Here is a 16,822-nt window from a genome sequence, read left to right as displayed (position 1 = left end):
ATCTGCAATACACCTTCCTCTATACTGCAGTGAGTACCCTCAGGAGCCATTGCTCCCCTAACTTACCCAACATCCTGATCACATCTGCTGTGACCTCTCCTGAAGCTGCTGCTTTCCCTGACTTCCTGTTCCTCGGTGCTCTTTGTACTTCTCCTAGGGTGGGCTCTTCTTCATCTTTCATTATAGGCTCAGCATGGGGCAGTACAACTCCTGTGGGCTCTTCTTCATCTTTCATTATAGGCTCAGCATGGGGCAGTACAACTCCTGTGGGCTCTTCTTCATCTTTCATTATAGGCTCAGCATGGGGCAGTACAACTCCTGTGGGGTTGTCTTCATTCAGAAGCTTCTTGCACTCCTTCCATCAGCCTACAGTGACCTCTGAACTGCTGAGTAGGTTGTTGCCTGAAAACCTTATGAATGGTATAGGAAGACTATTTTGTCTATCTTTCTGTAGTTGCCTTGTAACCTGATGAAGCATCCTTGTGCCATTGGCTGAGTCACCTTCCACAAGTTGATAAGCATTTCTCTGACACCTTGTTCTTTGCCATATGACTGCTTTCTTATATTCTTCATTAGCCAGCCAGTATTCCTTCTTAGTCTGGTCCATCTTTTCTGTCTCCCATATCTTTTTTTGTTTTGATAACTTCCATAACGTCATCATTTCCCTACTAGTTTTCCTTATGTACCATATTTCATTATCTGTCTCAACCACATAACTGTTCTCTAGACTTCACACATGTTGTATCGAGATTCTACCATTCTTCTTCATCTCAGCTGTTTCCTCTTCTTGAGTTGCTAGAGCTCTGAATATTTCCTTGAACTCCTGTGCTTTCATTCCTGTCAACTTCCAGGTCTTCAGCCTATTCTCTGTTGACATTAAAGCCTTCTCTGACTGTGTTTTCAACTGGTAGTTACTACAATTAGTTTATGTTTAGGACCAACCATTCCCTTGAGGATGACTTTGCAAACTCTGATTTTTACTCCAAAGTCCTTTTCCTTACTAGGAGGCAGTCTGCCTGTCTTGCTTGCAAACCACTGTTGTATGTGATCTTGTGATTGTCTCACTTAGCGAACTATAAGCCTTTTGCCAGACAGAGGTTTATAAAGGGCACTCTTTCTTTACTGCTACTGCCCCATCCATGTGGACCATGCAGTCCTCATATCCTGCTCTGTCTGTCCCAATATGGGTATTCTGGTCTCCAGTTATCAACATCAACTCATTTTGTCCCACTTTATCAAGAAGGTCCTGAAAATGCCGCCTGCATGTCTGCCTTATTTTCCTCACCATCACAACCCTGCTATGGGGTATAAGCCGAGATTTGGAAGACTGCCTTATCTTTACACAGGAGTCTGATTACCATCAGTCTGTCACTGAGTCTGATTACATCCTTCACTGTCTTCAGAAGGCTTTCACCGTAGTTCCCACACAATTTCTAGATCATCCTCCCCCTGAGAAGTGCACTCTGGATCCCAAGCCAAGATACTTTCCTGTACTGCCCATGCATCGTATGTCCTGGATGTGAAGAATAGCCACTCATCTCCTTACCATCATGTCATCCACTTCCAAGCTGCCTCCTGTCTCTGAACCTATATTCAGTGTAGCAATCCTTTATTCATTTCTGGCATGTTGCATGTCTTTGCTACTAAGTTTCACTCAATAGAGCTATCTCAGGTAACCCAGGATGGGCAACTGGCTAGCAGGGAGTGGAGCTTTATGGTAGGCAAACACTGGCCAAAAGGGGTGCACAAGTGTCTCTCACTATTACATTGTACCTGGCATAGGTCAAAGTTGGCAAAGCCCTTAACCTACTTTGCATTACTGAATATCCATGCTTCTTTCTGACAACATTAATCAGCATGACCAAATCACCTATAGCCATGTTCTCCTGTTTAGAGGATACCATGTTTCTACACCTGAAGCTAAAATCAGTTGGTGTAAACAAGTCTTCCTCCAAAACGTACCACCTAGAGTCTGTGGTGATATAGAAACTGTTTATTTTTTTGGTGCACTCCGTTGGTATACCTCTCAAGTTCAACTGGAATGGCCAGGTTTGAACTCAGTACCTTCCATACTTAAGGCCGAAACAATCAGCATGTTTTTTTTTCATAGTACTCCACACAGACAGAGTGAAAACATACAAACTCTGCAAAGACGATGAGTGAAGGCCAGGCTCAAACTCTGCACCTTGTGTCTGTAAGGTAAAGACATTATGGTACCATCTCCTCTTAGAAGGGCTCCTCAGTATGGTCAATACTAGAAATGTGACCATTGGTCTTCATCAGAATACCTCATATTGTGTCCTATATCATCTGTCAGGAGTCATTCAACGTATAAAAAGTCATAAAAAATTAGCTCATCAGTGGCATCACATTTTATCTAACAATATTTAATACATTTACTGTTATAACATTGATAATAAGGAACATTTATGATTTTTAATCAGTAGTATGACTTTTCTTAAACATTTTCGTAAACTTTTATAAATAATATTGAAGATACAGAAAATATTGTGTTTGAGGTGGTGGGCAGAGTGGTAAGAGAAATTCTGGTGCTGTAACAAATATGAGAGGAGAATTGTGTGAGTGGAATATGTTAACCAGGGAAAAAGGTGCAGCAAAAAAGATTGTGAAGAAAGAAAGGAAATGGCACTGCATAAGGAAATGTGTAAAAAAATAAAACAAAAGGAAGAACAAGGGGAAGGAATGACATGGTGACAAAATATCTTTACATTTCATTAATAACATTCACTAAAGGTAAGGGTCAATGAAAGAGCCTTGCAGGACTTCCTACTTAAGGTCAGTTGGTTTATAGGTTTATAGATCCATATTTTTCTAATGACCACACAAGCCTTTTTAAGCCTGGCCATGCATCTCAAATGTATCCAACAAGGTTTGGTAGAATAGATGTCACTTTGAGAGGTATGTGTAAGTTAGGGCATGGATGGTCAAGCATTTGCAGTCGGCATCTGTCTATTAGAGACATAGATGACAGACCAGGGGTGAAGTTCTGATGTCTCATCCACTGGTCCAGGTTATGCTTGAAGAAGGTTAGAAAAGAACTGTGCTTCATTTGGATGGGAAGCCTGTTCCAGAGAAGGGGGATTCTCTGAGACATATATCTGTCTGCTGGAGAACAAAGACTTGATGAATGCTGCTCTCTTTACCAATCATAGATGTCATATTTATGTTGCAAGGTTTCAGCCCCTGAATTGAGTAGTTCTGGTGCTATTTGTTTTGCAGATATGCAAGAAGTCCATCAGAGCAGGAGCCAGGGAAGCCTTGCATACCAGACATAGATCTGCTCTCAACAGACTGTACAAGACAGAGTATAAAGACAGGGCTTTGAGGCAATCCACATAGAACATGTTAACACCCTGCATTTTTCTTGTGAGGAACCTCTGTGGACATTCCACATGTTGCAGGTGCCTAGTCAAGTACATTCTGAAGGGGGTATTGTACTCACTGATGGGTCTGATGAGAGCTGAACACAGTGGAATGATGACTTCCTCACATCTAAACATCTTACTCTTGCTTATGTTTTGAGCAACGCAGAATGATTTCCTTACTACCTTAGGCACATATTGGTAGCTAGTCTACTCTTTAGGGTCTATATATATTCTCGAATGTTGACAATGTCAAGTCTGACATTGTTGATACGAGAATATCAAACGCTCAGAATCTCGAAAGTGTAAACAGAAATCTCCGTAAGGGGAGATTTCCATTTACTGCAATGTAGTGCGGTCTCAGAGTTGGTATATTTAAGTAGCGGGGGGCAGCCCCCCACGTGGGGGTGCTGGGGGCTTGCCCCCCTGCTTAAACCCATTAGGGTACTTTTTTCTTTTTTGTTTTTGTTTTTTTACTCGCTCGAGATTATGAGCGTTCGATATTCTTGTGTTGACAATGTCAGATTCAACATTGTCGACATTCGAGAATATAATATAGACCTACTCTTTACATATATTTCTAAATCCCTGACTACTGAGTCTTTGAGGTGAGTTATCAGCAAGGTAGTTCCCTGGGTAGCTGACTTCCCAAAAGATACAGTTATGCATTTTTGGCACTCAATTTTAAACTGTGGCTCTGGCATCAGTTATTTGACTGTGTTTGCCCTTCCTGGATGATATTAGTGTCTTGAGAGTATTATATGACTACTCCCAGTGTGCAAGCATCTGCAGATTTGGTCAGCCAGAGGCCTTTGACACTGGCCTTGACGTCAAAGAAGTAGATGCCGAAAAGGGGCAGAACTAGCACTGACCCTGAGGGACCTCACTAGTGATCAGCCTCTTTGTGGAGGTGGGCTCACCTATCCTAATTTTCTGTGTCCTGTCTGAGAACCAGCTGGCTATCCGCCATGTAACATAATGGTTTATGCTAAATTATATGAATTTGTTTGCAATGCTCAAGTGGAGTATTGCATCAAATGCATTTGCCAGGTCAAGGTAGGCAGTATGCAGCGCTTTCACTCATTCATTGCCTTGGTGACTTTCTTGAAGAAGTCAACAAGGTTGAGTAAACATGATCTGCCCTTCAAGAAACCTAAGTTGGTTGGATCCTGTGTCTGAAATTCTTCTATGTAGTTGTTAATAATTTCCATGATAATTCTTTCCATGGTTTTGCATGTGAGACTAATCAGACTTATGGGTCTGTAGTTTCCAGGTTCTGTGGAAGGTCCACTCTTGTGCAGAAGATGACTTTTGCAGTTCTCCATTCATGTGTCATGAAGCCTGACTGGGGACTGTGGTTAAATAGTGACTCATATGGTTCTGATACATCATGTTTCATGCTATTTAGGAGGCATCCTGAGATATTTTCAGGGCCCACCAATGCAATGTTCTTGGCCTTGCCTTGGAGATTGTGTTCAGGAGCTTTCCCCTAGTAATGATTGGGGAGGTTATGTTAATGGTATTTCTTTATGGCTGGGGGTGTGACATTGGAGATGAATTTCTCAGCTAGTAGATTTGCTATTATTTTCCATCTACATTTACAATTAGTTGTGCACATTGTTGAGTAGGGTGTTTGAGATTATGGACATAGCTAAATAAAGCCTTATGATTGTCCTTGGCCTGGAGGCTATTTTTACCTCAAAATTGGCTATGGAAGACTTGATATCCCCTCTGAGTTGTATGTTTGTATTGATGAGAGAGTTTTTATCCTGATGAGTATTGTATTTCCTAACTTTTGCTATGATTTTCTTTCTTCTTTTGTACACCTGTTGGTATTTAGATTCCACCAAGGTGGTATGTTTGTTTTGAGCTTATTCCCAGAAAGCAAAGCTGTCTCTATGCATCTATTAACATGATTGCACAGGGTGTCCACTAACAATTCCACACAGGCAGCTGTGTTCTCATGTTTCGGGGACTTGAAATTTGCCAGGTTATCACTTAGTAATATGGAGATTGCCTTGGAATAGTTACTAAATGCTACAGAGTTAGCTGTGGTCATGGGTTTTATTTTTATTTCAAAGCAGACATTTTTGTTGTCTGACCTTATTGAAATTACATTACACTGAGGGGAAGGGATGCAGTGTTCTCTCATGTTTGTGAGGACCAGGTACAGTGTATCTTCACCCCTGGTGGACTTGTGGCCTATTTGGTCTAGTCTATTAGTGTTTACAAAGTCCAGGCCTGCACAACTGTGGTCAGGTATGATTCTAAGTTTATAGTGGAATAGTTATAGTTGCCCATGAATGCGGTATTGGATTGAATGGTTTAAATTTATAGCCAGTTACTGAAGTCTTCTTCAGTTCATATTGCGGCATCACTGTTGGTGAAGGTAGAATGCTGCTCAATGCTAGGCTCATACCAGCCTGTAACACATAGTCAGAGAGCTGTATAATGTCTCTCTTCTTATAGTCCAGGGAAGTATGTCTCAGGTCATTCACACTCACATGAACTATAACTGAATTATGCTGGTACATGTGGTCCAATGACCATATGTGTGATCAGGCAGATCCTGCCCCTGATAGACACCTGAGCATGACTTTCTTCTTACTCATCCTGATGAATGGGACATGTGTGTGTGTGTGTGTGTGTGTGTGTGTGTGTGTGTGTGTGTGTGTGTGTGTGTGTGTGTGTGTGTGTGTGTGTGTGTGTGTCTGACAATGTAGTCTGCCATGACTAAAATATTGGGTTGAGTTGTAGCTTGCCTTACTGGCCTTGAAGAGGAGGCTCCAAGACATGTGGTTGTATGTGTTCTGGTGCGTGTTATTTCAGTGGACTGCTTTTAGGGCTGCAGAGGACATTTGTCATAGGTTCACTCTCTGTGGGGGGGGGGGGTCTCTGGAGTTTAGTTAAATTATTTTTAAGTTCCCCAGCATATGTGAATGTATGTGTCTGATCCATACTGTGTGTGGTGAGTGCAGTGTGTGCATGTCTGACAACTCAGTTGGTGTAATGAGTGCTTGTATGTGAGAGCTTTGCCTCCAGTGACATTATGCAAATACATTTCTCTCACGCCTTATCAGTTTGCTGGTTGTCAGTAAACAGAAGGCAATTGCTAAATTGTCTAAGGATGCTCATATCCACTAATGTGACTGCAGAAATAGCTGGAATGTTCACGCCCATAGTTACTGGCCCTTTATAGTTAATGAGTAGGTTGAAACAGGGGTACAGAGTACTGCTTCAAGGTATGCAAGGCATGTGGGGCAATGCTTCTTCCTGGGCAAACTAGTCACTCTTAGTATAACTGAGAAAAAGGGAAGTCAGAAGGATAGTTTTAAAAGGAAAATATCAATTCTAGGTGCCTGCATCTATACAGGGAACTACTAAAACCCACTTTGTGATACCTTTATAGAGGTCCAAAACAACAAGTAAACAAGTAAAATGGCTCCTGACCAATTAGCATCAGCACAATCTAAGATTTCTTAAGTGACTTATAGCACAAATTTAGGCCAGGCTACCCTCCACTGCCACCAGAGAGTGGCACTAACCCTTCCAAGGTCTGAATCACAAATGGACCTGAAGTGCGATAAATGACCAACTTAAACAATGAAACTAGCTAAAGTGCAGGAAATTGCCAAATTTACAGTAGTTAAAATAGCACACACAGAGAGAAGGCAGGAGTGTAGAAAAATACAGTTTTAAATGGAGTGGCAAAAATACAACACACTAACATTTATTTATTTATTTTATTTTATTTGCAGTTGGTTAACCAGGATAGTCCATTGGGCCAAAAAGAACCTGTTTTCAGTGGAGTCCTGGAGAGAAAAGCTCCAAAACAAAGGTTACAAAAATTATTACAGCAGCTTACAATTTCAAATTATTAGTAGGTTAAACACAAAGCTTGAAAGCAGTGGTAACAAAAGATTGCAGCAGTTTACAATGTCAGTCATTTGTGGGTTGCAAACTAAATAAAGATTAAGCTGTTACAAAGTAATTTTTAGGTTTTATTTTGTAGAACAACCCAGATTTAAGTAGGAGCAAAAAAAGAGTTTAGTTAAAATTTTTTAGAAAAATAAAGCATTGTGGTAGTATATATGTAGTTTCTTCAGAGGAATAGTAGGGTTAGAAAACTACAATTGACAATTATTTGGTGTCTGGTAATATATGAATAAGTTGAAGGTAGAGTGTAAGAACTGAACAAATAATAATGTAGAGAAATAGCAAATAATGCAAAGAAATAACAGTAGTACTTAGAAATTACTTTGAAAAAGTATAATTTAGTAATATTGGTGACAGAAAGCACACAATTCACTTTGAATTCTTTGTAATCAGTGGCATGGTCGCCTAGCATGTTTAAGCCCTGAAGAAATGATCCAAGCTTTGTGCAAATGCAATGCCTTTATAGAAGCTGAAAACAACCAAGAAACAAGTAAAATGCCCCCTGGCCTGCAGCTAGCAGCTGTTCAGTTGTGATTTTTGAGTGCTACTTTGCAGATAGTTTGTGAGCCATACATGAAAATGGTTGTCCAAGTGGAATCATTCTTGCTTTAACAGCTAGATCATGGGATAACATTCCAAATGCCTAGTAAAGAAAGTGGCCGCTATGAAGTTGCCTCTGCCACCTCTTTTCAGGAGATAGTCATCTGTTTTAATGACAGGAGTGTGTGTATGCGTAAACTTTAAAGTCAAATAATTTCTAGCCGACTGCTTGGAGACTAGTGGGGGCAATGAATGAGCTACATTACCATGTAAAAATGAAAGCAACCCAATGCTGAAGCTGTTTATGAATTTGAAATGTAATGGGCGTGTACATCATTAGGAAAAAGGTAGGACTAGATGAATAAGTGTTAATTGTATGGTTACCCTCTTTCAGCTCAGAAACTAGGAATCCAGGCTCTGCAAAAGGAGTTGTCCAAGATCAAGGTGCCAGACCTTCATGGCAGTAAGCGTATTAGATTTCTTGGGCGTGTGTCATATGATGGCTACAGGTAAGTCACCACCTTCAAAATAATGATACAACTCAACATGATATCAGCTGTTAGAGAATAAAGTCCTCTCTAACCTCTAATTTAAATGGTGACATTTAGGCTAAAGCTGACTGGGTAAATTTGTTTCATGGTTTAGCATTTATTCCACCTTATCTTAATTTGTTTTATTTAATACCATTTCGTTTACTATTTTACTATGTTGAAGTACTTTTTTTGTATGAGACTCTCAAGTCACTCTTTTATCAAAAATGTTATTTCATTTTAGACTTCATTCTGTTTCTTGGGTCACCCATGAAAAGGTGTCACATATCCGCTCCATGGGACTGACAAGGTATCAGTAAATAAATAAATAAATAGAATGCCTGTCTCACAAGCATGTACTACTCCTCTTACGAGTTGGTGGTAGGAAGCCAATGAAACTGCTAAGAAGATTTCAAACTAGGTCAGAATGCTAGGCCATAATGAGAGGTACAAGAAACTCTGTGTAGAATGTTTACTTACTTACTCATTTTGTTTTAGTTAGTTCTGCTTTGGTATTTAAAGCTAGCAGGTAATTTCATAAGTGAAATTACATAAAGTTCTGAACAAATAAGATAATGCAACATATGATCATAAAGTACAGAATTTTTACAAATTCTGTAGATACCTGGTACAAAATGCTAAATCTTATTATAAAGTACAGAAATCTTACAACTTCCATCGGATACCAGGAACATAATGCAGTCTGTCTTCATGAAATACAGAAATGTTACAAACTCCGTCATATACCAGGTGCGTAATGCATCATGTCATTGTGAATTACAGAAATTTTACAAACTCTGTCAGATACATGATGCATAATGCATCATGTCATTGTGAATTACAGAAATTTTATAAACTCTGTCAGATACATGATGCATAATGCATCATGTCATTGTGAAGTACAGAAATTTTATAAACTCTGTCAGATACATGATGCATAATACATCATGTCATTGTGAAGTACAGAAATCTTATAAACTCTTTCAGATTCATGGTGCAGAACACGTTGTGTCATCACGAAGTACAGACATTTTACAAACTCCATCAGATTCCTGGTACATAATGCATTATGTCACCATGAATCACAGAAAGTTGGCAAACTGCATCAGATACCTGGCACACAATGTGTCATGTCATCAGGAAGCACAGAAATCTGGCAAATTCTTTCAGATACCTAGTACATAATGTGTTGGGTCATCACGAAACACGCAAATCCAACAAACATAATGCATTGTTAAAACATCACACCAACAAACCAAGAAAAACAAACAGAAATGAAGCTAGCCCACTGAAGTCAGTCCACAGCACACCAGTTTATTTAGACAAATCAAATCGAAACCATAAGCGCTTTCATTCCATACTAAGTAGAACTTCTTCAGATAAAGACCACATGTTTAAAAACTTATTTAAAAATCCATTAATTCAAGTCACATGCCAAAATTAGTTTTATCTTAAAGTCATATCACCATAAAAATGTATTTATTCAAAACCAGTATATTCATTATATAAATAAATAAGTGTTTGTTGTATTAATTTATTTATTATTTATTTATTTACATTTCTTTACTGGGTAGTATCTGACTGGGCTAGTAGCCCGTTTTCAGAGGAGACCTGGGGAGAAAAGCTCTAGAAAAAGACAATAAAAAATACAGAATTTACACTAGTAATAATCAGAAATAGTACCATACAAAATTATATATAAAAAGTAAAACTAGATAAATTATTACATCATAGGAACACATTAGAAAGGTAAACCACAGAAATCTTGATAACTGAGTAAAAAACTGAAGTAGACAGTGAGCAGGCCTAATGAAAGGATATGTGCACATGTAGTGCTATAGAATGTTAACAGTGAAATCTTTTTTCCATAATTTTTATTTGTTTTATTTATTCAAACAACACATTCATCAAGATTTAAGCAAGCAACAGTAACAATCCAGGTTGGAAATAACTACGTAACAACTGATAACTATATACACTCATATTTACATAGGTGCCATTTACCATAAACAATATGCTATAAAAGGAAAAGAGAGAACAGGGGTAAAACTAGATTTATAACCCAGGGTGGGAAAGTATTTGCATACCCTAATTACAAATCTTTAGTTTGTTAACAGTGAAATTTTGAAATACCAAGAGTATTTGAAATCCAGAACAGTGAAGAAACGATCAATTATAACTTTGAAGAAAAAAAATATTCATACATTCGTACATACTTAAATATTCATACATACTTTAAAAATGTTTAAAACCATAATTCACTAAAACATCATCTTTCCAATGTTTTTACTTTCTTTAAAACTTAAACAGGCTGGCTTCATTTTTGTACATAATGCATTGTGTCATCGTGAAGTACAGAATCCCCATTTGTTAATGCTATAGTAAAACATAGCCCGAACAGAAGCAGTGAGACAGACAAAGTGGGGAATGTAAGGATCTCTGTCACATGACCTCAAAGATGATCACTGAGTATTGAAATGGATGGCCTCAGAAGAAACAGCTGTGAGAAAGGAAGTGGGTTTGAATATAAACTTGTACAACATCCTGTCCAGTATCTGTACACAATTTGGGTAAGCAGGGTGAGGTGTTACATCTCACTTCATAATCAAGTAGGATTGCACTTAAAGTATACAAATACATCTGTGGTTAAACAAGTTAGGTCAACAAAATGAGGCAGTATGAGGCAATAAGAAAGAAGGCAGTAAGCCTGAAGTGCACCAGAAGTATGCCAAATAACGTCTGCAGAGATGGAAGTCCAGTTTTCTATCCTTCATATTCTTGGCTACATATGAAATCGGGCACGAAGTTAGTCACAGAACAGTACAGTGTATTCCAAACAGAAACATCATGCATAGGTTTTACAAGATTTTTATAAACATATTATTGCTTTTCTGAGAAGAAGTATTATAACAATTTAAAGCGGAGAAGAAAACACTTATGCAGTTTGGTTAACTAGTTTCCGTCAGAAAGTATCTGTGCCACTCTGTTTCATATTATTTCTGCAAGTAACAAGATAACGTGACCAAGCACAAACAAGCAGCACACACCATGATGGCATTTTCTTAAGCAGAACAATGCTTATTTATTCCAATTTTTGCTTTACAGCTGATATTTTATATGATTGCATGCTCACTCAGTCTACAAATAATACAACTCCATGAGACCACCTTGCAAAAAATGAGTCATGTTAAAGGTGTCTAAAAACTAACCATGTCTAAAAAGAATGCCATGAAAAGATAGTGCCATCAGATTCAGACAGTTTGAAAAATTACATATATACACAATTGCATGCTTCCGAAAGGATGTTATCAAGTTTAAGAAAAATCAAAGGTTAAACAGAACAATAAAATGCTAAAAATTGCATGCTGTCAGATCGAGGGCCCTGAAAAGCATTGAACTATATACTATTTTCAAAATAATGCTGTCTGCATGTTGTTGAACTAAATAGTGGAACACTGTAGTATCAGGTACAGAAACTGTACAGGAGACTGTATTACTGACTTCCTATGTATATAATTTGTGCGTGTAGTAGCCATTTGGTTTCTTAACATCTTCTATAGCTAAAAATGATGAATGACACAAAAACATACAAAAAAGTAGTGCAAATGGTGGTCAAATGTTTTTCAGATGTTATTCTAGAAATATTGATTCTTTGAGAAATCTACACAAGTAGCAATGTTTGTCAATTCTACATCAGAGGAAGGCAAAATTGTCTGCTGTCATGGCCCCTACTTCGGTCGGAATAATGATACTGAAATTAGAAAAAAACAGTACTATAATTAGACATTATATCCACCAGTAAAGCTTTGGCTCATTACTTTCTTTCTCATCTATCCTAATTCATTGACTCATTTCATTGAACATACTGCTATTGTTAACTCTGAGACCAAAACTTGAAGGACCAGGACAGGGAAGTTGAGAGCGAGTAGCCAACATCAGCTCGCCTATCCTTCGAGTGAAGGATGCAAGCTGTCTGACTGCTGTACTGCCACCTGCTGGAGAGAAAGGTGTATAGTATACAACAGATGAGTGGGATGTGCACTTGCCTCTGTAAGTTATGATTGCAAAGTAAAAACATCCAAGAGGATGGTAAAAACCACTGATACTACTGGAACCAAACAGCACTGCTGCTAACAGTCAGAAATGAAGTGATCCACACTGAACTATGGATATTTGTTATTAAAGTTTTCAGCTACATTTCCTTGCTGTGGCTCACTTCATTTCTGACTGTTAGCAGCATTACTGTTTGGTTCCAGCGGTGTCAGTGGTTTTTACCACCCACTTGGGTTTTTTGATGCTTTATTTGGTTCCAGTTTGTGTTTTCCTAGTATGATTGCATAGTAGCCTTCATCGGACATGTGCAGGAATGTGCACACTCTCAGGAGAAGACACTGAACTTTTGTTGCATTGGTCAATGCACATTGCAGCCACCAAGGGGGAAGAGTCAGGCTTAATTAAAAAAAAAAGAATCCCACAATAGGGTATCACCCCAAGGGTAAGAAACTGTTATAATGATTGCTGAAGGTCTGATGAATGTCAGACAGCTGGGTAGCTGGTATAGACAGGGGTCCAGGGAAGTAAATATTGTGGGAAGAAATACCCAGGGAATTGTTATGGCTAGGCTTGTATACGCCCTAGGGCCGATAGCCTAGTACCACCCTATGAACCTATGAACCTATAAATTTAAAAACACTCTGTGGCCTCTGAATTTTGGGGGTTAGGATAAATTTCCCTTTACTCACTGAAGATGAATAGTCTCAGAGTTAGTAGAGTCACAGGGATCTGTGTAGTAAAGCTGTTTGCCCCCTGCAAACATAGTTCTTTTCTATCAAGGTTGCTGAGAAAACAATTTAGTTTTGATGCTTTGGAAATCAATGTTTTATGGATGAGTGGATGTTTAAGTATGGATCCATTTTGGAGATGTAAGGTTATAGCCTATACTGCAGCATATCCAGAAGGTAGTATACCTCTCATAAAGTGCTTTTTTTTATTTTTCTTTGGTTAAGATGTCAACAAATTTCACAGTTAAGGAATTGCAACTGATGCAGATTTCTTGAGAAAATGGACTGTAAATTAGGCTTTGAACCTGTTATACATCTAGAGATTGTGACTAGCCTATTTCAGATGTATTCATCATATGTCTCACAAATCAGAATATCACAAGTGCAGAAAAAAACTGTGTTAATTCTACTGAAATATAAAACAGATGTCACAAGCGAATATCAAGAAGGGCTACAGGGTACCATAGACTTTAATCGGAAGTATCTTAACAGGCAAAAAAAATATCTGTATAACGTCTAGATTCCAGCTAGTCTGTTTGGCCGCACTTTCTGCAGTAACCCTGGAGATAACTATATTAATGACTAGAGTGCAGAAGGCTCAGTCTTTTACATGGTGTGGCAAAGATTTTTCCCCCCATAAAAAATGCCTGAGAAATTATTGGTAAATGCATTTGTGTTGATTCCTATGTCTATTCTGATAACCATGTTGCCATTGGATAAAGGTACCTGTAAAATATAGGAGAACACAGAGTAATAGCCTCCCCATATGAAGACAATAACGGTGTGTTCTTATCTCAAACTTAACAAATGCGGAAAAAGTTAATTTCAAGAAATAAATTACTGGGGCATGTTATACTGATGTACCAACAAACACTATACTATATTGCTGTTAGTTTATTATATTTTGAAATAAGCTGAATAATGTAAAAATTGTGTTTTCTACACCTTGTAGCATGTTGGGCAATTTCATTAAGAGCTGACATTCTGAATTATTTCGTCTTCATTTTAGTGTTACCATCTTCGGTCATGTTATTACCAGTCAAGCTGCCTGTTACCATAAAATGCAAAGAAGAATTCATAGAAGTAGTAATTGGATCCGCACAGATGTAGAATATTTTATACTAGAGCATTTTTACTTGCAGCTAGTAACAAAACACTTAAAACGTGTTCATAATTTATGAAATTTGCCTGCTCTTCCTTAATCAGAGTTGAATAAAATTATTTATTGCAAACAAATATGCATTACATTTTTCAGACGTTAAAAATGAACATACTATACATACTATTCCCTATATCTTGTAAACTAACTTTGATTCTTGTAATTTGAAGATTTAGTAGTTTTTCTAACTACATATTTATGTGATAATTAATGATTAACATCAGTTACCTAAATCAAGTAGGAATTCAGCATCCCTTTTTTGAATGGGAGAATGTAGTAATCAAACAGTAAGCTAAAAGCTGGTTAAGACTGATATCTAAATTCAAAAAAACAAAACCGAAGGAAATGGGAGAATGTGCCTGATTTTTGGGAGGACAAAAGAACAGATGCTTCCTAAAATCATTATTATATTGCTATCTTACTTCATTACACGTGGTTAGTCAAATGTAGAAATCAACTATTCCTGACTGGATGAAACACTGTCAGGAATTTGTAACAGAACTAAAAAACTGTGGACTTTATTTTGTTTATTTAAAAGACTAAAACAATAGAAAAACACAGACTTTTGGAGCTTTTATGACTAAAACTAATGTCTTTCGGCTTTTCCTGGTTAGGGGTCACCACAGGGGAACTCCGGTCCACTAATGATTGCAAGTGGATTTTTTATGGTGCCGAGTTGCCAGCCTGATGCTCAACCTTCAAAGAAAGCACACCCATTCATGCACGCACCTACCTGCATGTCTTTAAATGTCACTCGACTGCGTGGAGGACATGCAGACTCCACACAGAAGGCGCTCCAGCTGAGAATCGAATGGGAGAACCACTTGCTGTGAGGCGAAAGCGCTAACCGCTGTACCACCACAGCCCTTGGAGCTATTATAACTGTGAGTCATTAACACTCAGCTCTAAAGCTAATAAAAGCTTGAAGAAAACAGGTCTTATGGAATGATGACAGTTGTGCATATAGGGAGAACTTCAAAACTTCAGCATGACTTTTATATCAGAAAGCTTAAATTGGTGTTTACTTAAATGTCTTCTTAGAGTAAAATCACGCAAGCAGCAATACAAGACAGGTTATGTGTTGCTGTATAAATAATGTATGCCCTGGGATGTCCTGAAATTACATTGAGCCTGTACACTCCTGGAAGGCCATTATTTATACAATAACACACACCCTGGAGGGCACTATTGCATTTAGTGAGGAAGCTATCATTTTAAAATGTTCTGTATTTTTCCAAGCATTATATACTTTTTATATATATTTTTGATGTTAAACAGGTCCACTGCCTAATGTTTCAAATTTGCTGTAGTACATGTTCATAGGTTCATAGGTTCATAGGATGGTACTAGGCTATCAGCCCTAGGGCCTATACAAGCCTAGCCATAACAATTCCCTGGCTATTTCTTCCCACATTATTTACTTTCCTGGACCCCTGTCTAGCAGGGCGACTGACGTGATCCCTGGGGTGAATTTCCTTTCTCCCATCCAATCGTCAAGGTTCCTCTTGAAGAGGTCCAAAGAGGCACTCTGCTTGACATGTATGGGCAATCTATTCCAGAGTCTGGGGAGTCTCTGGGTCAGGAACCTATTCCTCCAGCATGTTTTGTTTATTGTGATGACAAGGTTTAGATCCCTGGAGCATGTAGCTCTGAGGGATTGGGATTTCTTTAAGTGTAGCATGTCCAACAGCTCTGGGTTTGACATGGCCTTGTATGTTAAGCAGAGATCGCCTCTGAGTAGACGATATGCGACAGAGTATAGCTGGAGTTTTTTAAGGCAGTCAGCGTAGGGCATCTGCTTTAGGCCTGTGATTCTTTTAGTGAGGTATTTCTGAGGCCTTTCCAGTTGTTGCAGATGTCTTGAGAGGTACATACCAAATGGGGCGTTGTATTCTATAATGGGTCTAATGAAGGATGAGTACAGTGGGACAATCACCTCCTTTTTTCTGGATGAAAAGCCCTTCATGATGAGGTGTGCCACATAGAAGGATTTCCTGACTGTTGTGACAATGTGGTTATCGAAGGTGAGACCACTGTCCACCTGTGTCCCTAAGTCTCTTATCACACTTTCTGTGTTTAGTGTACTGCCACCTATATGGTAATTCATGGATACATGTTTTTTCCCAAAGGGGATAACAATACATTTCTTGGCATTGAGCTGGAGCCCATGGCTCTGGCACCAAGCATCTGTTTCTGTAAGGCCCTTTTGTAGAGTATCCACATCATTTGGGGATTCAATAATGGCTCCCAGTTTGCAGTCATCTGCAAACTTTGTTAGCCAGAGTCCCTTAGTGTTGACCTGTACTTCAGAGAAGTAGATGCCAAACAAGAGCGGCCCCAGGACTGAACCCTGAGGTACTCCACTTGTCACTGGTCTGGAGCTGGATTTGGAGTCGGCTACTTTTACAGTTTGGGTTCTATCAGTAAGCCATTTAGCAACCCATTGAGTGACATAGGGATTAATGCCCAACTTAGCAAGTTTATCTATGATTC

The 16,822-nt window shown here is 38.6% G+C and overlaps 1 protein-coding gene across 1 annotated transcript in view; it reads left to right on the top strand.

Annotated features, from left to right (window-relative positions):
- The window catches only part of LOC122817052 (bactericidal permeability-increasing protein-like), a 442,831-nt gene that overhangs the window by 25,930 nt on the left and 400,079 nt on the right, over window positions 1-16,822 (top strand). The window contains exon 2 of the mRNA XM_044090194.1: window positions 8,254-8,368. Within this exon, the coding sequence (XP_043946129.1) occupies window positions 8,254-8,368 (115 nt within the window). The remainder of the gene's footprint in view (window positions 1-8,253; window positions 8,369-16,822) is intronic.

Source organism: Protopterus annectens, chromosome 12.part0 (assembly GCF_019279795.1).
Source record: "Protopterus annectens isolate FY-2018-M chromosome 12.part0, PAN1.0, whole genome shotgun sequence".
In the NCBI taxonomy this organism is placed as follows: domain Eukaryota; kingdom Metazoa; phylum Chordata; order Ceratodontiformes; family Protopteridae; genus Protopterus; species Protopterus annectens.
The sequence above is the reverse complement of the archived record's forward strand: the minus strand, read 5'-3'. Positions and strand labels throughout refer to the sequence as shown.